This window comes from Lithobates pipiens, unplaced genomic scaffold (genome assembly GCF_037356315.1).
Source record: "Lithobates pipiens isolate NorthernLeopardFrog02 unplaced genomic scaffold, aLitPip1_a1.2 Scaffold_3, whole genome shotgun sequence".
NCBI lineage: Eukaryota > Metazoa > Chordata > Amphibia > Anura > Ranidae > Lithobates > Lithobates pipiens.
In genome coordinates, this window is record NW_027507790.1 from 237,504,074 (window position 1) to 237,516,397 (window position 12,324).

Below are 12,324 nucleotides of genomic sequence, written 5' to 3' on the forward strand. Positions count from 1 at the left end.
ATTCTCCTTTAAGGGGGTGTGCCCTATGCCTACATTCTTTTGCTAATAGGTGTCCCTCATTCCCATCTGAGAAAGTTGGGAGGTATGGGACCAGGTGTGCTTGGAAAAAATCGAGTAGCTGTACAGCTGCTGACGGTTGGCTTGTTGGATTTACACAAACAGACCGAACCTTAAAGGAACACTAGGAGAGCCCATTTACAGCAGGGGGCGATGACAGCACAGCGCTGCAGAGCATTGTTTGAGAGGTAGGTATGGCATAATGTGCTAAAATGCAGTGCATATTAGCATGTAGGCAGGTGGAGGCTGCAGTATATTCTCAAACCTGAAAATGGCACTGCGCTGTTTCTTCGGACTGGTAGGCGCTCGTTGGGGACCAATTGTCTCTGGCTATGGGCTCCGGGCAGCTATATTGGTAAGGACAGTAATCCTATTGAATACTGAAGTCCTACAAAATGGGGCAGCCATAAATAGTGGAATCCTGCATCATTCTGCCTGCCCGTAGTGTGGGAATTAGATAGGGCCAGAGCTCTCGCTGGTTAGGGAGAGAGTAGGAGTAGCATTAGGGAGAGGTACCAGTCGATGAGGGAAAGAGTAGGTTTCACCTCACAGGGTGTGTCCTCTGAAAGCTTTCTGGTTTACCATTGGCAGTCAGATATCTACAAAAACATTTGGGGATCACAGTATGAACAAGCCATACCAGCTGTAGTCTTTCACTAGTTGGGGGGGGGGGAATGTCACATCCTTAGCCCTGAGGGGCTTATACTGGGACCTGTAGTCGTTCACTTTTGGGGGGTCACATCCCCCAAAATTGAAGGACTACAAGTCCCAGCATGAACCCGTGAGATCTCGCAGGTTCATGCTGGGATATGTAATCTTTTAATGGTTGACTGGTTGACTAGTTGGGGGGGGGTCATATCCTCAGCTTTGAGGGGCTCATGCTAGGACCTGCAGTACTTCACTTTTAGGGGGCTCACATCCTTAGATATCATGGGTTTGTGCTGGAACCTGTAGTCCTTCACTAGTTGGGCGGGATCATGTCACATCTTTAGCCCTGAGGGGCTCATACTGTAAGCTGTAGTCCTTCACTTTTGGGGGTGTTACCGCCCCCAAAATTGAAGGACTACATGTCCCAGCATGAACCCCTGAGGTCTAAGAATGTAACCCCTCAGGGTTCCATGCTGGGACCTGTAGTCCTTCATTAGGAGGATTGGATCAGTGGCATTGGTGGGGGTAGGGGGGGGGGGTTGAGTGGCAGTGCTGGGGGATGGGTTCAGTGACAGTGCTTGGGGGGGATAGGATCAGTAACTCTCACTTGCTGTCACTTTTCAGTCACCGTGATGATGAGATACATAACTCAAAAATTATTGTAAACAAGTGTTATAGAAAAAATAAAAGACATGAACCAACAATGGTGCATAGTGACTATAACATAATAAAGTCAAACACTGATGATCAACGTCAGACAAAGTCTTTGTCTGACATTGGTCATCAGTGTTTGGACTTTTTTATGTTATAGTCACTATGCACCATTGTTGGTTCATGTCTTTTATTTTTTCTATAACACGTGTTTACAATAATTGTTGAGTTATATATCTCATCATCACAGTGTATTATATCCTTAGCGCTACACTTTTTTATCTTTACTCGCTTTGTTCTAGTGCCAGCAGCGGTACACATTTCATCATTCCTAGGTTATTAGTAGTTTAGCGCAGCAATTTTTCACACATTTTCATCAGTGCCCAGCCATCAATGCCCATCAATGCCCATCAATGCAGCCTCATCAGTGCCCAACCATCAGTATCCATCAAGGCAGCCTTACAAATTCCATTAATGCAGCCTCATAAGTGCCCAGCTATCAGTACCGATCAATAACATCAGTACCCAACAATACCATCAGTCCCATTAATACAGCTCATCATCAGTGACTGGTCACATCCCATCAGCCTTACCTGGCTGTGCCTAGGCATCAAGGAGAGCTGCTGAAGCCCGCAGCCGATTTACACAGAGTAGGCCCGGGGATTTCCCACTTACCCAGTGCGTTCAGTGTCACACTAAGTCCTGCTTCCTGGACCGGGTTGGCTCCTATGATGGATGGCTCCAGGAGGCGGGACCTCATGTGTCACTCTGCAAGTGGGAGATGGATATCCCCGCTCGCTAAACCAGCGGTGCTCGCCCCCCCTTTCCTGGCTTCGGGGGCAGCCCGGCGGCAGGTGGCCAATAGCCCCCAAGTTCCTGGCCAAACTCAGGCCTTTGGACTCAGGGCTAATAGATGTCAGTACAAAGACCTGGGCTGTTTGAGGGCCCACTCAGAGCAATAGCCCCCCTCCTGATGCCACTGAGTGCAGCACGCTGACACTTGTAGCACAGAAGCCGTGTCCTATGCCTACATACATTTGCTAATAGGTGTCCCTTGCTCCCATATCAAAAAGTTAAGTGGTATGCCTATGTGAAACTTTTGCTCGGGTCAGGGTGGCGGTGGAGATCTTCTCTCACTCTCCCACTCTTCTCCTGGGCTCTCGATCCTAGCCAGCTGCTAGCCCCATGCTGCTCGCTCTCCCCACAGACGCTGGGGGCGCCCTCTTGCTGTGTGAGGACACTGCTACTATGGGCACTGGATTGGCCGATTTAGCTCCATTGCCCTGCACCCGACTGACACCGGACCAGTGGGCCTCTCTATAACTAGGGGCTCAACTCAAGGCGCAGCTCTTTGAGCCCCACGAGCACTAAGCGCAGAGGAGAAGGAAGTTAAATCCTCCCCCGCTTTAAATGCTGGGCAGAGAGTCACAGCCGTGATGTTACTGGTTGATAGACACCAGGCGGCTCTAGCAACCAGTGGCCAGTAGAGTCTCAGATGGAGGTGGAGGTTGTTAAGGGTTCCTTGAGCTGTAGCTGAATGACCTCCTATTACAGGGGTGCCCAACCTTTTGAAGAGCAAGGGCCTCTTAAGTGACTTGGTAACCAGTCGCGGGCCACAATGAGTGGAGTGGGCGGATGACAGGTCCGTGTACATTCCGCATATGCGGAGCAGACACGGACACGGCCCACTCTACTCTATGGGCCCACCGATCTGCCCAGATGGAAGGGGACAGATCCCCTTCTGTTTTTTTTTTTCTTTTAGTGGATCGGATTGAAGGTATGCAGGTGTAAATGGACACAAGTCTGTTTACATCTGCCACTCAATAGAGGTGAATAGAGGGTCTGATTGGGTCGGACTGATCATGTGAAAAGGGCCTAAGGCTGCTTTCACACTGATGTGCTGTGGTCTACGCAGAGCAGTGCATCTCTGGCTTTTCTGTGGTTTAGCTGCACTTTGCTATAGAATTCTATTATATCCTGCAGGTAGCACTTTCTGAAAGCGCACCAAACCCGTAGGTTATAACAGAGGTCTATGGCTCAGTGCAGTTTGAAAGCAGCCTGGTAACCACTGCAAAACAGATATGCCCATATATACGCTGTGCTTATAATATTAAACATACCTTTAATAACAGTCTTCAATTTGGGTATCGCCAGCTGTTGCTGTTCCAGGAAGAGTGCATTTGGTATCATTCCACCTGTGACAGGAGGTGGCACTATACAGGAAGCATTGTCTTATGTGGCTCTGCTACGCAACCGCTTGCTTCCTCTACCGCCGGCTTTATTCACAACACTGATGCTCTGGGATGCCGGGTCGGGAACCTGCGATCTGGGCTTCCCAACCAGCCATCCCAGAGCAGGAGGTCGTGGGCCATGTCAAATGGCTCCGTGGGCCACTGGTTGGGCACCCCTGTCCTATTAGATGGTGCTGGCATAGTTCCAGGGCTTATGCCAGTAGCCTGACATAAATTAACTTTTTAATGAACACCAGTTTAAGCAGTGCAGTGCGAAATTGTAAAAAGACCTCTGGTCCTTAGGCTGAAAATTGGTCCGGGGCTGAAGTGGTTAAATGTAACCATATTGCTACACTTGCTACACTTAGAGGCGCCTCTCTTCTTTTTTATACTCTGGAGCCCCTGATGAATTCTGTTTCTAATCCTCTTGTGGAGGCTTCCATTTGTGAATGGACATTTTATGGTTACACAACCTATCACATTGCTATAATTATTATTATTATTATTATACAGGATATATATATAGCGCCGACAGTTTGCGCAGCGCTTTACAACATTAGAGTAGACATTACATTACAATACAATTCAAGACAGAGGGAATCAGAGGGCCCTGCTCGTTAGAGCTTACAAATCTTTTTATATGGACTATAAACTGAAGGATTTATGACTAAATGGTTGTGGAACAAATCATCCAAGTTTCCATTATTTCTAATGGGGAAATTTGCTTTGATATACAAGTGCTTTGGATTACAAGCATGTTTCCGGAATAAATTATGCTCCCAATCCAAGGTTTTACTGTAGTTTAATTCCACTTTAACATGCTCTGATAAAATTATTTACTCAACGCTTCTTTTTTTTTTTTTTTAACAATTTTTTACTTAAAAAAACAAAAAAGAAAATGCATTTTCTTTAAACAAAACAGGGGTTTTTGCTTTAAATGACTCCATCGTTTTTCTCCAAGAGTAAAATAAAAGAAGGAAAGGCACATTTTGCTTCAAAGTAAACTGCAGCTTTACTTTCCAGCTGAGAAGAATATGGAAAATGCACTTTAGCCCTGGATAATTTATAACTACATGCGTGATACGAGGTTCCTTTCAAGCGACGCAGCGGGCATCGGCGTACGGAATTGCCTTTCAGTGACGCTCTATTTCCTGGTATTTTCCCACAAAAAAGTGTTTTTAAGACCTCTGGCTGTATGCAACCTTTGCTGAGAAAATGGTAAAATGAAAACTTTGTTGTGGTTAATTATTTAGCGCTTCGGAGAGGTAAAAAAATAAAATAAAATTGCAGAAGCATCGCAAGGGAAGGTACCCATAAAGTTTTAATAACTCTTAGAAACACAAACTATTATAAAAGGGGCTAAGGTAAAAGAATAACTTATTTTGAGCTTTCAAAGAAAATAAAGCAAGAGTCGGGCCAAAGGATGCGGCTGGAGTCCTAGAGGGGAGAGACGTACTTTTAGGTTTGGTTCTCCATGCACGGCAACACATAATACATAATGCACGAGTGTTGCTGTGCTGTGTGAAGGTGCACTGTCTTGAATTCTTTCTTTTTCTTTACCTCTTTAATAATTCTATGGACCAACTGTGGGTATGGGATTGTGTATATAGGATTGTAATTTTTTCTTCCCATTTTATTGGTTGAAAGTAATTGACTTTTTTCAACCAAACTATGTAACTTTGAAGCAGGTTGTACTGTACTGTGCTGCAGTAAAAGGATGCCTGCATCATTTTCTCCCAGCACACACCAATGCAGCGCCTATACAAGGCAGGGCTCTTTGCCTTGTCTTTGTATTGGGGGGACTACACTCCCCAACACAGCTCAACAGGGCTGGTGTGAACCAGCTCTTAAAGGGAGGACTCCTGTCAGGAAATATAGTTGAATGGTCTACTCAGCATTCCCTTAAATTACAGTATCTCACAAAAGTGAGTACACCCCTCACATTAAACAAAAATCTGCAAGGTGGATGGATAAATCAATTCACCCGTAGAAAAAACAGCGCATAATACTCAATAGAAAAAAAGAAAATTATATGCAAATTGTGCTAGTGCAACCTATTGTTCTATGGAAAGAATATTTCTATCTTCCCAAATGTAGCCATACAATCACAATATTGTCCATGAACACTGTCCATATATCTAAATTGTACTGAGTACGTAGGATAGTTACAGGGAACAAGTTGAAACAGGATATCTATTTCAGTCCATCAACAGACCATAAAATTGAAGGCTAAAACTAAAACAAAATGTCCTGGTATAAATCAAGAGGAGTGTACGATGCAATCCTTCCTTAACATGAAAAAACAGTGATCCCGAATTTGCTGGGGTACAATCTCAAGACTGAAGTGACCCCCCCTTAGTAATGCTCTTACCAGATATGCCTGATTACATAGGCTCTTCGAAAATAATCCTCATCCGCTCGATTTCATCCGGTTCATCTGTGCTAGGTAATACACGGTCGGATGTGCTTGGTTACACGGGCTCTCAGATGTTACTCATCAGCTGGATCCCATCCACTGCATACACGGTCGGATGTGCTTGGTTACACGGGCTCTCGGATTTTACTCATCGGCTGGATCCCATCCACTGCATAAGTGCCAGGTGATTCAAGATCTCCTTTTTTTCTTTTTTTATAAGTGATCACATAATCTCTGTTCCCAGCTGCACAAGACCTGCCAGAGGAGAACTCCCCTCACATTGTTGTAAATATTTTATTCTATCCTTTCATGTGACAACACTGAAGGAATTACACTTTGCTACAATGTAAAGTAGTGAGTGTACAGCTTGTATAACAGTGTAAATTTGCTGTCCCCTCAAAATAACTCCACACACAGCCATTAATGTCTAAACCGCTGGCAACAAAAGTGAAAAAGCGAAAATGTCCAAATTGAGCCCAAAGTGTCAATATTTTGTGTGGCCACCATTATTTTCCAGCACTGCCTTAACCCTCTTGGGCATGGAGTTCACCAGAGCTTCACAGGTTGCCACTGGAGTTCTCTTCAACTCCTCTATGACGACATCACGCAGCTGGTGGATGTTAGCCCTTGTACACACGGTCGGACATTCCGACAACAAAATCCGTCAGATATTGTCTGACGGATTTTGTCCGAAACTGGTGTTGCATACACACGGTCGGACAAAGTTGTTGGAAAATCCGATCGTTCGGAACGTGATGACATTATTTCTTTACGACGGGACTACGTTCAGGCTAATAGCCAATAGTTTTGGTCTAGGAATTTGATCTGAGCATGCGTGGCATTTTGTCCGATCGGAATTCTCTACAAATGATCGGACAAAGTCCGATCGGATCATGTTGTTGGAAAATTTTATAGCCCAGCTCTAAAACTTTTTTCGGTCGGATATACCGACGGAAACAGTCCGATGGAGCCCGCACACGGTCGGATTATCCGACAACACGGTCCGATTAGACATTTTCCGTCTGAATTTCCGACCATGTGTACAAGGGCTTAGAGACCTTGCGCTCCTCCACCTTGCATTTGAGCATGCCCCGCAGGCACACTGGGTAAGCCACAGATCGCGGCGTTATGCCGCGAGTGTCGGCTCCCATGCGCATGCATGGGAGTGACGTCATCGCTGCTCTGGTGAATCACAGCGCCGGAGCAGACCCACGGAGACCCACCAAGAAGATGGACGCTCGGAACTACAGGGGACAGTGGTGACTTCGCTGGCTCCTGTGTCAGGTAAGTGACACATAATGGACTACTATGCGGTGCATAGTAGTCCATTATGCTTTACCTTTGCAGGGAATCAAAGAGGAAGTAAACCCATCAGGGTTTACTTCCTCTTTAACACCATCTGAACCAAATTTGAACCAATAAGTTTATCTTGGTCTCATCAGACCACAGGACATGGTTCCAGTAATCCATGTCCTTAGTCTGCTTGTCTTCAGCAGCTGGGCTTTCTTGCCCATCATCTTTAGAAGAGGCTTCCTTCCTTTTGGGATGACAGCCATGCAGATCAATTTGATGCAGTGTGTGGCGTATGGTCTGAGCACTGATAGGCTGACCCCCCTACCCCTTCAACCTCTGCAGCAATGCTGGCAGCACTCATATGTCTATTTCCCAAAGACAACCTCAGGATATGACACAGAGCATGTGCACTCAACTTCTTTGGTTGACCATGGCGAGGCCTGTTCTGAGTGGGAAATGTCCTGTTAAACCTCTGTATGGTCTTGGCCAGCGTGCTGCAGCTCAGTTTCAGGGTCTTGGCAATCTTCTGATAGCCTAGGCCATCTTTATCTAGAGCAACAATTCTTTTTTTCAGATCCTCAGATTTCTTTTCCATGAGGTGCCATGTTGAACTTCCAGTGATCAGTATGAGAGAGTGAGAGCGATAACACCAAATTTAACACACCTGCACATTAACGGCTGTGTGTTGAGTTATTTTGAGGGGACAGCAAATTTACACTGTTATACAAGCTGTACACTCACTACTTTATATTGTAGCAAAGTGTAATTTCTTCAGTGTTGTCACATGAAAAGATATAATAAAATATTTAGAAAAATGTGGGGGGTGTACTCACTTTTGTGAGATACTGTAGATGTAAACTCTCTAGTTGCTTGTACATAAATTAGTTACAACTCTGTTCTAGGACTAGGAATTATCAAATCTGAAAGCTTTCATTCATCTAAATATTCATCACCACAAATCTGGAGATCTCTGCAAAAGTTTGCCCTCTCTGTAAAATGTATTGAAGTCAATAGAAATAGGCAAAAATAAAGTATACCTAATGCCAAAATGTAAAAAAATGTTTTTAATAGAGTAGGGTTAACCACTTCAGGACTACTAAAGGAATTTTAGCTTTTTTTTTTATACATTTTAAAATCTGCATTTTTTACTTCAAAATTACTTAAACCCCCTAGAAATTATATATTTCCTGTATAATAAAAAGGCATTGGTTTCTTTTTTTTATGTCACACAATATTTATGAATATGTAAAGTTGTGGTTCTATGGCCTATATTAAGCCTTTCTGTGCCCGACAACACCTTGACACACCTCACTGGGCTTTTTTGTATCATTGGCACAGTAAAGACTTAGACCCGGTTCACACTGAGGCGGCATGACTTGCAGCGCCACTGCCTCAGGCGACCGGGATCCGACTTTAGCGGCGGCTTGCAAAATGACTTCTGTATAGAAGTTAATGCAAGTCGCCCCAAAAGTCGTACAGGAACCTTTTTCTAAGTCGGAGCACAGAACGGGATGCGACTTGTCAAGCGGCTAAGTCGCCTGACGAGTCGCCCCTGTGTGAACCGGCTCTGAAAGTGCACTTGGAAGTTAAGTCGCTGTAGATCCGAGGGGGACATGCAAGGAAAATAAAAAACAGCATTTTAACTTGCACATGATTGGATGATAAAATCAGCAGAGCTTCCACTCATTTCAGATCTACCCCTTAGATTTAGAGCAACTGCACTTCCAAGTACATTTGCAGTGCAAAGTGGATTTGGCTTTCGTATATAACCCCATTGTCTTTTTCCAGAGCAACCTGTGTTTCTCCTGAGGTTACCTGTGTTTTTTCTTTATATCCCGAACAATTCTGGCAGCTCTGGCTGCAATCTTTCTTGGTCTACATGACCTTAGCTTCATATCAAGAGACCCCCAAATGTTTCACTTATTAACAAGTGATTGAACAGTACTGACTGGCATATTCAAGGCTTATTCAAGGCATATTCAAGGCATTGGATATGTTTTTATATCCTTTTCCATCTTATAAAGTTATAAAGTTATATTACCTTGTTATGCAAGTCTTTTAACAGGTCTTTTTTTTCTGCTCCCCAAGGTTCAGTATCTAGCCTGCTCAGTGCATCCACATGAGAGCTCACTCATTGACCATATATACACAGATACTAACTGCAATTTAAAAAGCCATAGATGTCATAAATTAAAGGGGTTGTAAAGTCAGGAGATTTTTTTTTATCTTAATGCATTCTATGCATTAAGATAAAATGCCTTCTATGTACAACAGCCCCCCCTCCCTCAGCCCCCCTAACACTTACCTCAGGTTCCCCTCTGTCCAGCGATGTCCACGACTGTCCCATCCATCCAAGATTCTTTCTCCTGATTGGTTGAGACAAAGCAGCAGTGCCTTTGGCTCCCACCACTGTCAATCAAAGTCAGACAGCCAATCAGGAGAGAGGGGGAGGGTCAATTCTCCATGTCTGAATGGACACAGGGAGCTGTGACTCAGCTTGGGTGCCGCGTAGCAAGCTGCTTGCTATGGGGGCACTGAACAGGAGGGAGGGGGTCAAGAGCACAGAAGAGGGACCTGAGAAGAGGAGGATCTGGGCTGCTCTGTGCAAATCCACTACAACAGAGCAGGCAAGTATAACATGTTTGTTATTTTTATAGGAAAAAAGAAACAAGACTTTGCAATCACTTTAACCTTGTGTGTCTGTACCAAGGCCAAATATCCCAGGGTATGTAAACTTTTGATCAGGGCCATTTGGGAGATTTCTGCTATTATTTGGATTTAAAAGGAGCCAAACAACTATGTGATAATAGATGGCTTCATTTGATCACTATCCCTAAATAAAAGAGAGTTTTTGGCACAATCAGTCATATTTTAATTATGATTACCAAAATGTCACCATTTCTGCCAGGGTATGCAAACTTTTGAGCACAACTGTACATGCACATGCAAGTGTAAACTTAACGTATACATATCAGTGGTTCCTGCATAAAAACATCAATTTTGCTATGCGTTAGATATCGCCATGCATACCAGAATGAGGGAAATAATTCTAGGCCCGATATTCACGGTCAACTCTAAAGTGATGATCTATAGGGGCTTTTAAAGCATCGCCTGCTGAGAATCTGGGTTACCAAAGTGCATTGCCAAATATTTTGGGACACCTGCCTTTACACGCACATGAACTTTAATAGCATCCCAGTCTTAGTCTGTAGGGTTTAGTATTAAGTCGACCCACCCTTTAGGGTTATAACAGATTCAACTCTTCTGGGAAGGCTGTCCACAAGGTTTAGGAGTGTGTCTATGGGAATGTTTGACCATTCTTCCAGAAGCGCATTTGTGATGTCAGGCACTGATACGGACAAGAAGGTCTGGCTGGCTGTCTCAGCTCTAATTCATCCCAAAGGTATTCTATCAGATTGAGGTCAGGACTTTCAAGCTCCTCCACTCTAGACTCGCTCATCCATGTCTTTATGGACCTTGCTTTGTGCACTGGTGCGCAGTCATGTTGGAACAGGAAGGGGCCATCCCCAAACTGTTCCCACAAACTTGGGAACATGAAATTGTAGAAAATATCTTGGTATGCTGATGAGTTCCCTTCATTGGAACTAAGGGGCCAAGCCCAACCCCTGAAAAACAACCTAACACCATAATCCCCCTTCCACCAAATGATTTGGACCAGTACACAAAGCAACATCAATAAAGACATGGATGAGGGAGTTTGGGGTGGAGGAACTTGACTGGCCTGCCTCAATCCAACAGAACACCTGTTTGGAGAGTGTGAGCTCCTTCTCATCCAACAACAGTGCTTGACCTCACAAATGCGCTTCTGGAAGAATGGTCAAAGATTCCCAAAAACACACTCCTAAAACTTGTGCACAGCCTTCCCAGAAAAGTTGAAGCTGTTATAGCTGCAAAGGGCGGGCCAACTCAATATTCAACACTATGGACTATGACTGGGATGCCGTTAAAATTAATGTAAAAGCAGGCATCCCAATACTTTTATAATAATATGACAATATAGTGTATAATGTTTGAGGGTTTTAAACTAATTTTCAGACCTAAAATGTATTTTTAAACACATATGCAATAAAACAATAGCAGCTTGGGCAGTGAAAAGGGCTAAGTGTCAACATTTCCCCGACAGGACTTGCTTTACCCATTGCTTAAAGTTGCTCTTAAATTTGTTGAAAGAGAATAATAAACAAACGTACTTACTCATCATGGCATAGGCTTTGGGTTCCTCACTGTTCAGATCCGACAAATAGCTCATGGTGTCTTTGAAGCAGCTAAAGGTCACATTTGCTGGAGCAGCCACCTTGATGAGGGCCAAGGACATGAATACAAGTAAGCTTTCCTCAACCATCATAACACTTGAGTTTGCCAACAACGCATCTCCTGACTTTTATAGGTGACAGGTCAAGTCTTTAGGCAAATCAGGATGACAGTTCCTATTTTCCAAAGCAGCTGCAGAAAATAAACACATAAATCTGTGTAGAAAAATCAATTACCACCCCGGCTTTACCTGTGAATAAGATGCGTCTAAGGTTTCCCGTCCACTATGGAGACTGAGCCCGTTGGATGACTCCAGTGACGCACATGTAAACATATAAATGTTACATTCACTCCACTACACTTGGTTAAATAGTTAGAACAAAGGAGACAAACGTCATACAAGTTCAACCTTTATTTATAAAAAAATAAAGAAATAAAAATAAAAACATCTTAAAAAAATAAATAAAAAAATGCAGCCAATAAAAATGAAGATATAAATCTTAAAGCGGATGTAAACACAAATGAATTACATTTAGTTTGTTGTGGTACAATTGCCAATTTTTGATTTAATAAAATACGGTTTTAAGCTTTTTATTAACTTTTTTAGTATCTCAGTGGTGCTGATCTCCTCCGTCCTCCAGTGATAGTAGCCAAGCATGGTTTGGCACAGCCGCATGTAGTTTCCACCAGCCCCTGGTGGAGACCACAAGCATGCAATAGTTTGACAGTGTAGGGGCACAACTGGTAGACAGTTGT

The 12,324-nt window shown here is 43.8% G+C and overlaps 1 protein-coding gene across 1 annotated transcript in view; it reads right to left on the reverse strand.

Annotated features, from left to right (window-relative positions):
- The window catches only part of LOC143941032 (O-acyltransferase like protein-like), a 121,530-nt gene extending 109,581 nt beyond the window's left edge, over positions 1-11,949 (reverse strand). Inside the window, exon 1 of the mRNA XM_077462914.1 lies at positions 11,512-11,949. Coding sequence (XP_077319040.1) covers positions 11,512-11,662 — 151 coding nt within the window. The 5' untranslated portion in view covers positions 11,663-11,949. The remainder of the gene's footprint in view (positions 1-11,511) is intronic.
- Positions 11,950-12,324: the final 375 nt, after the last annotated feature.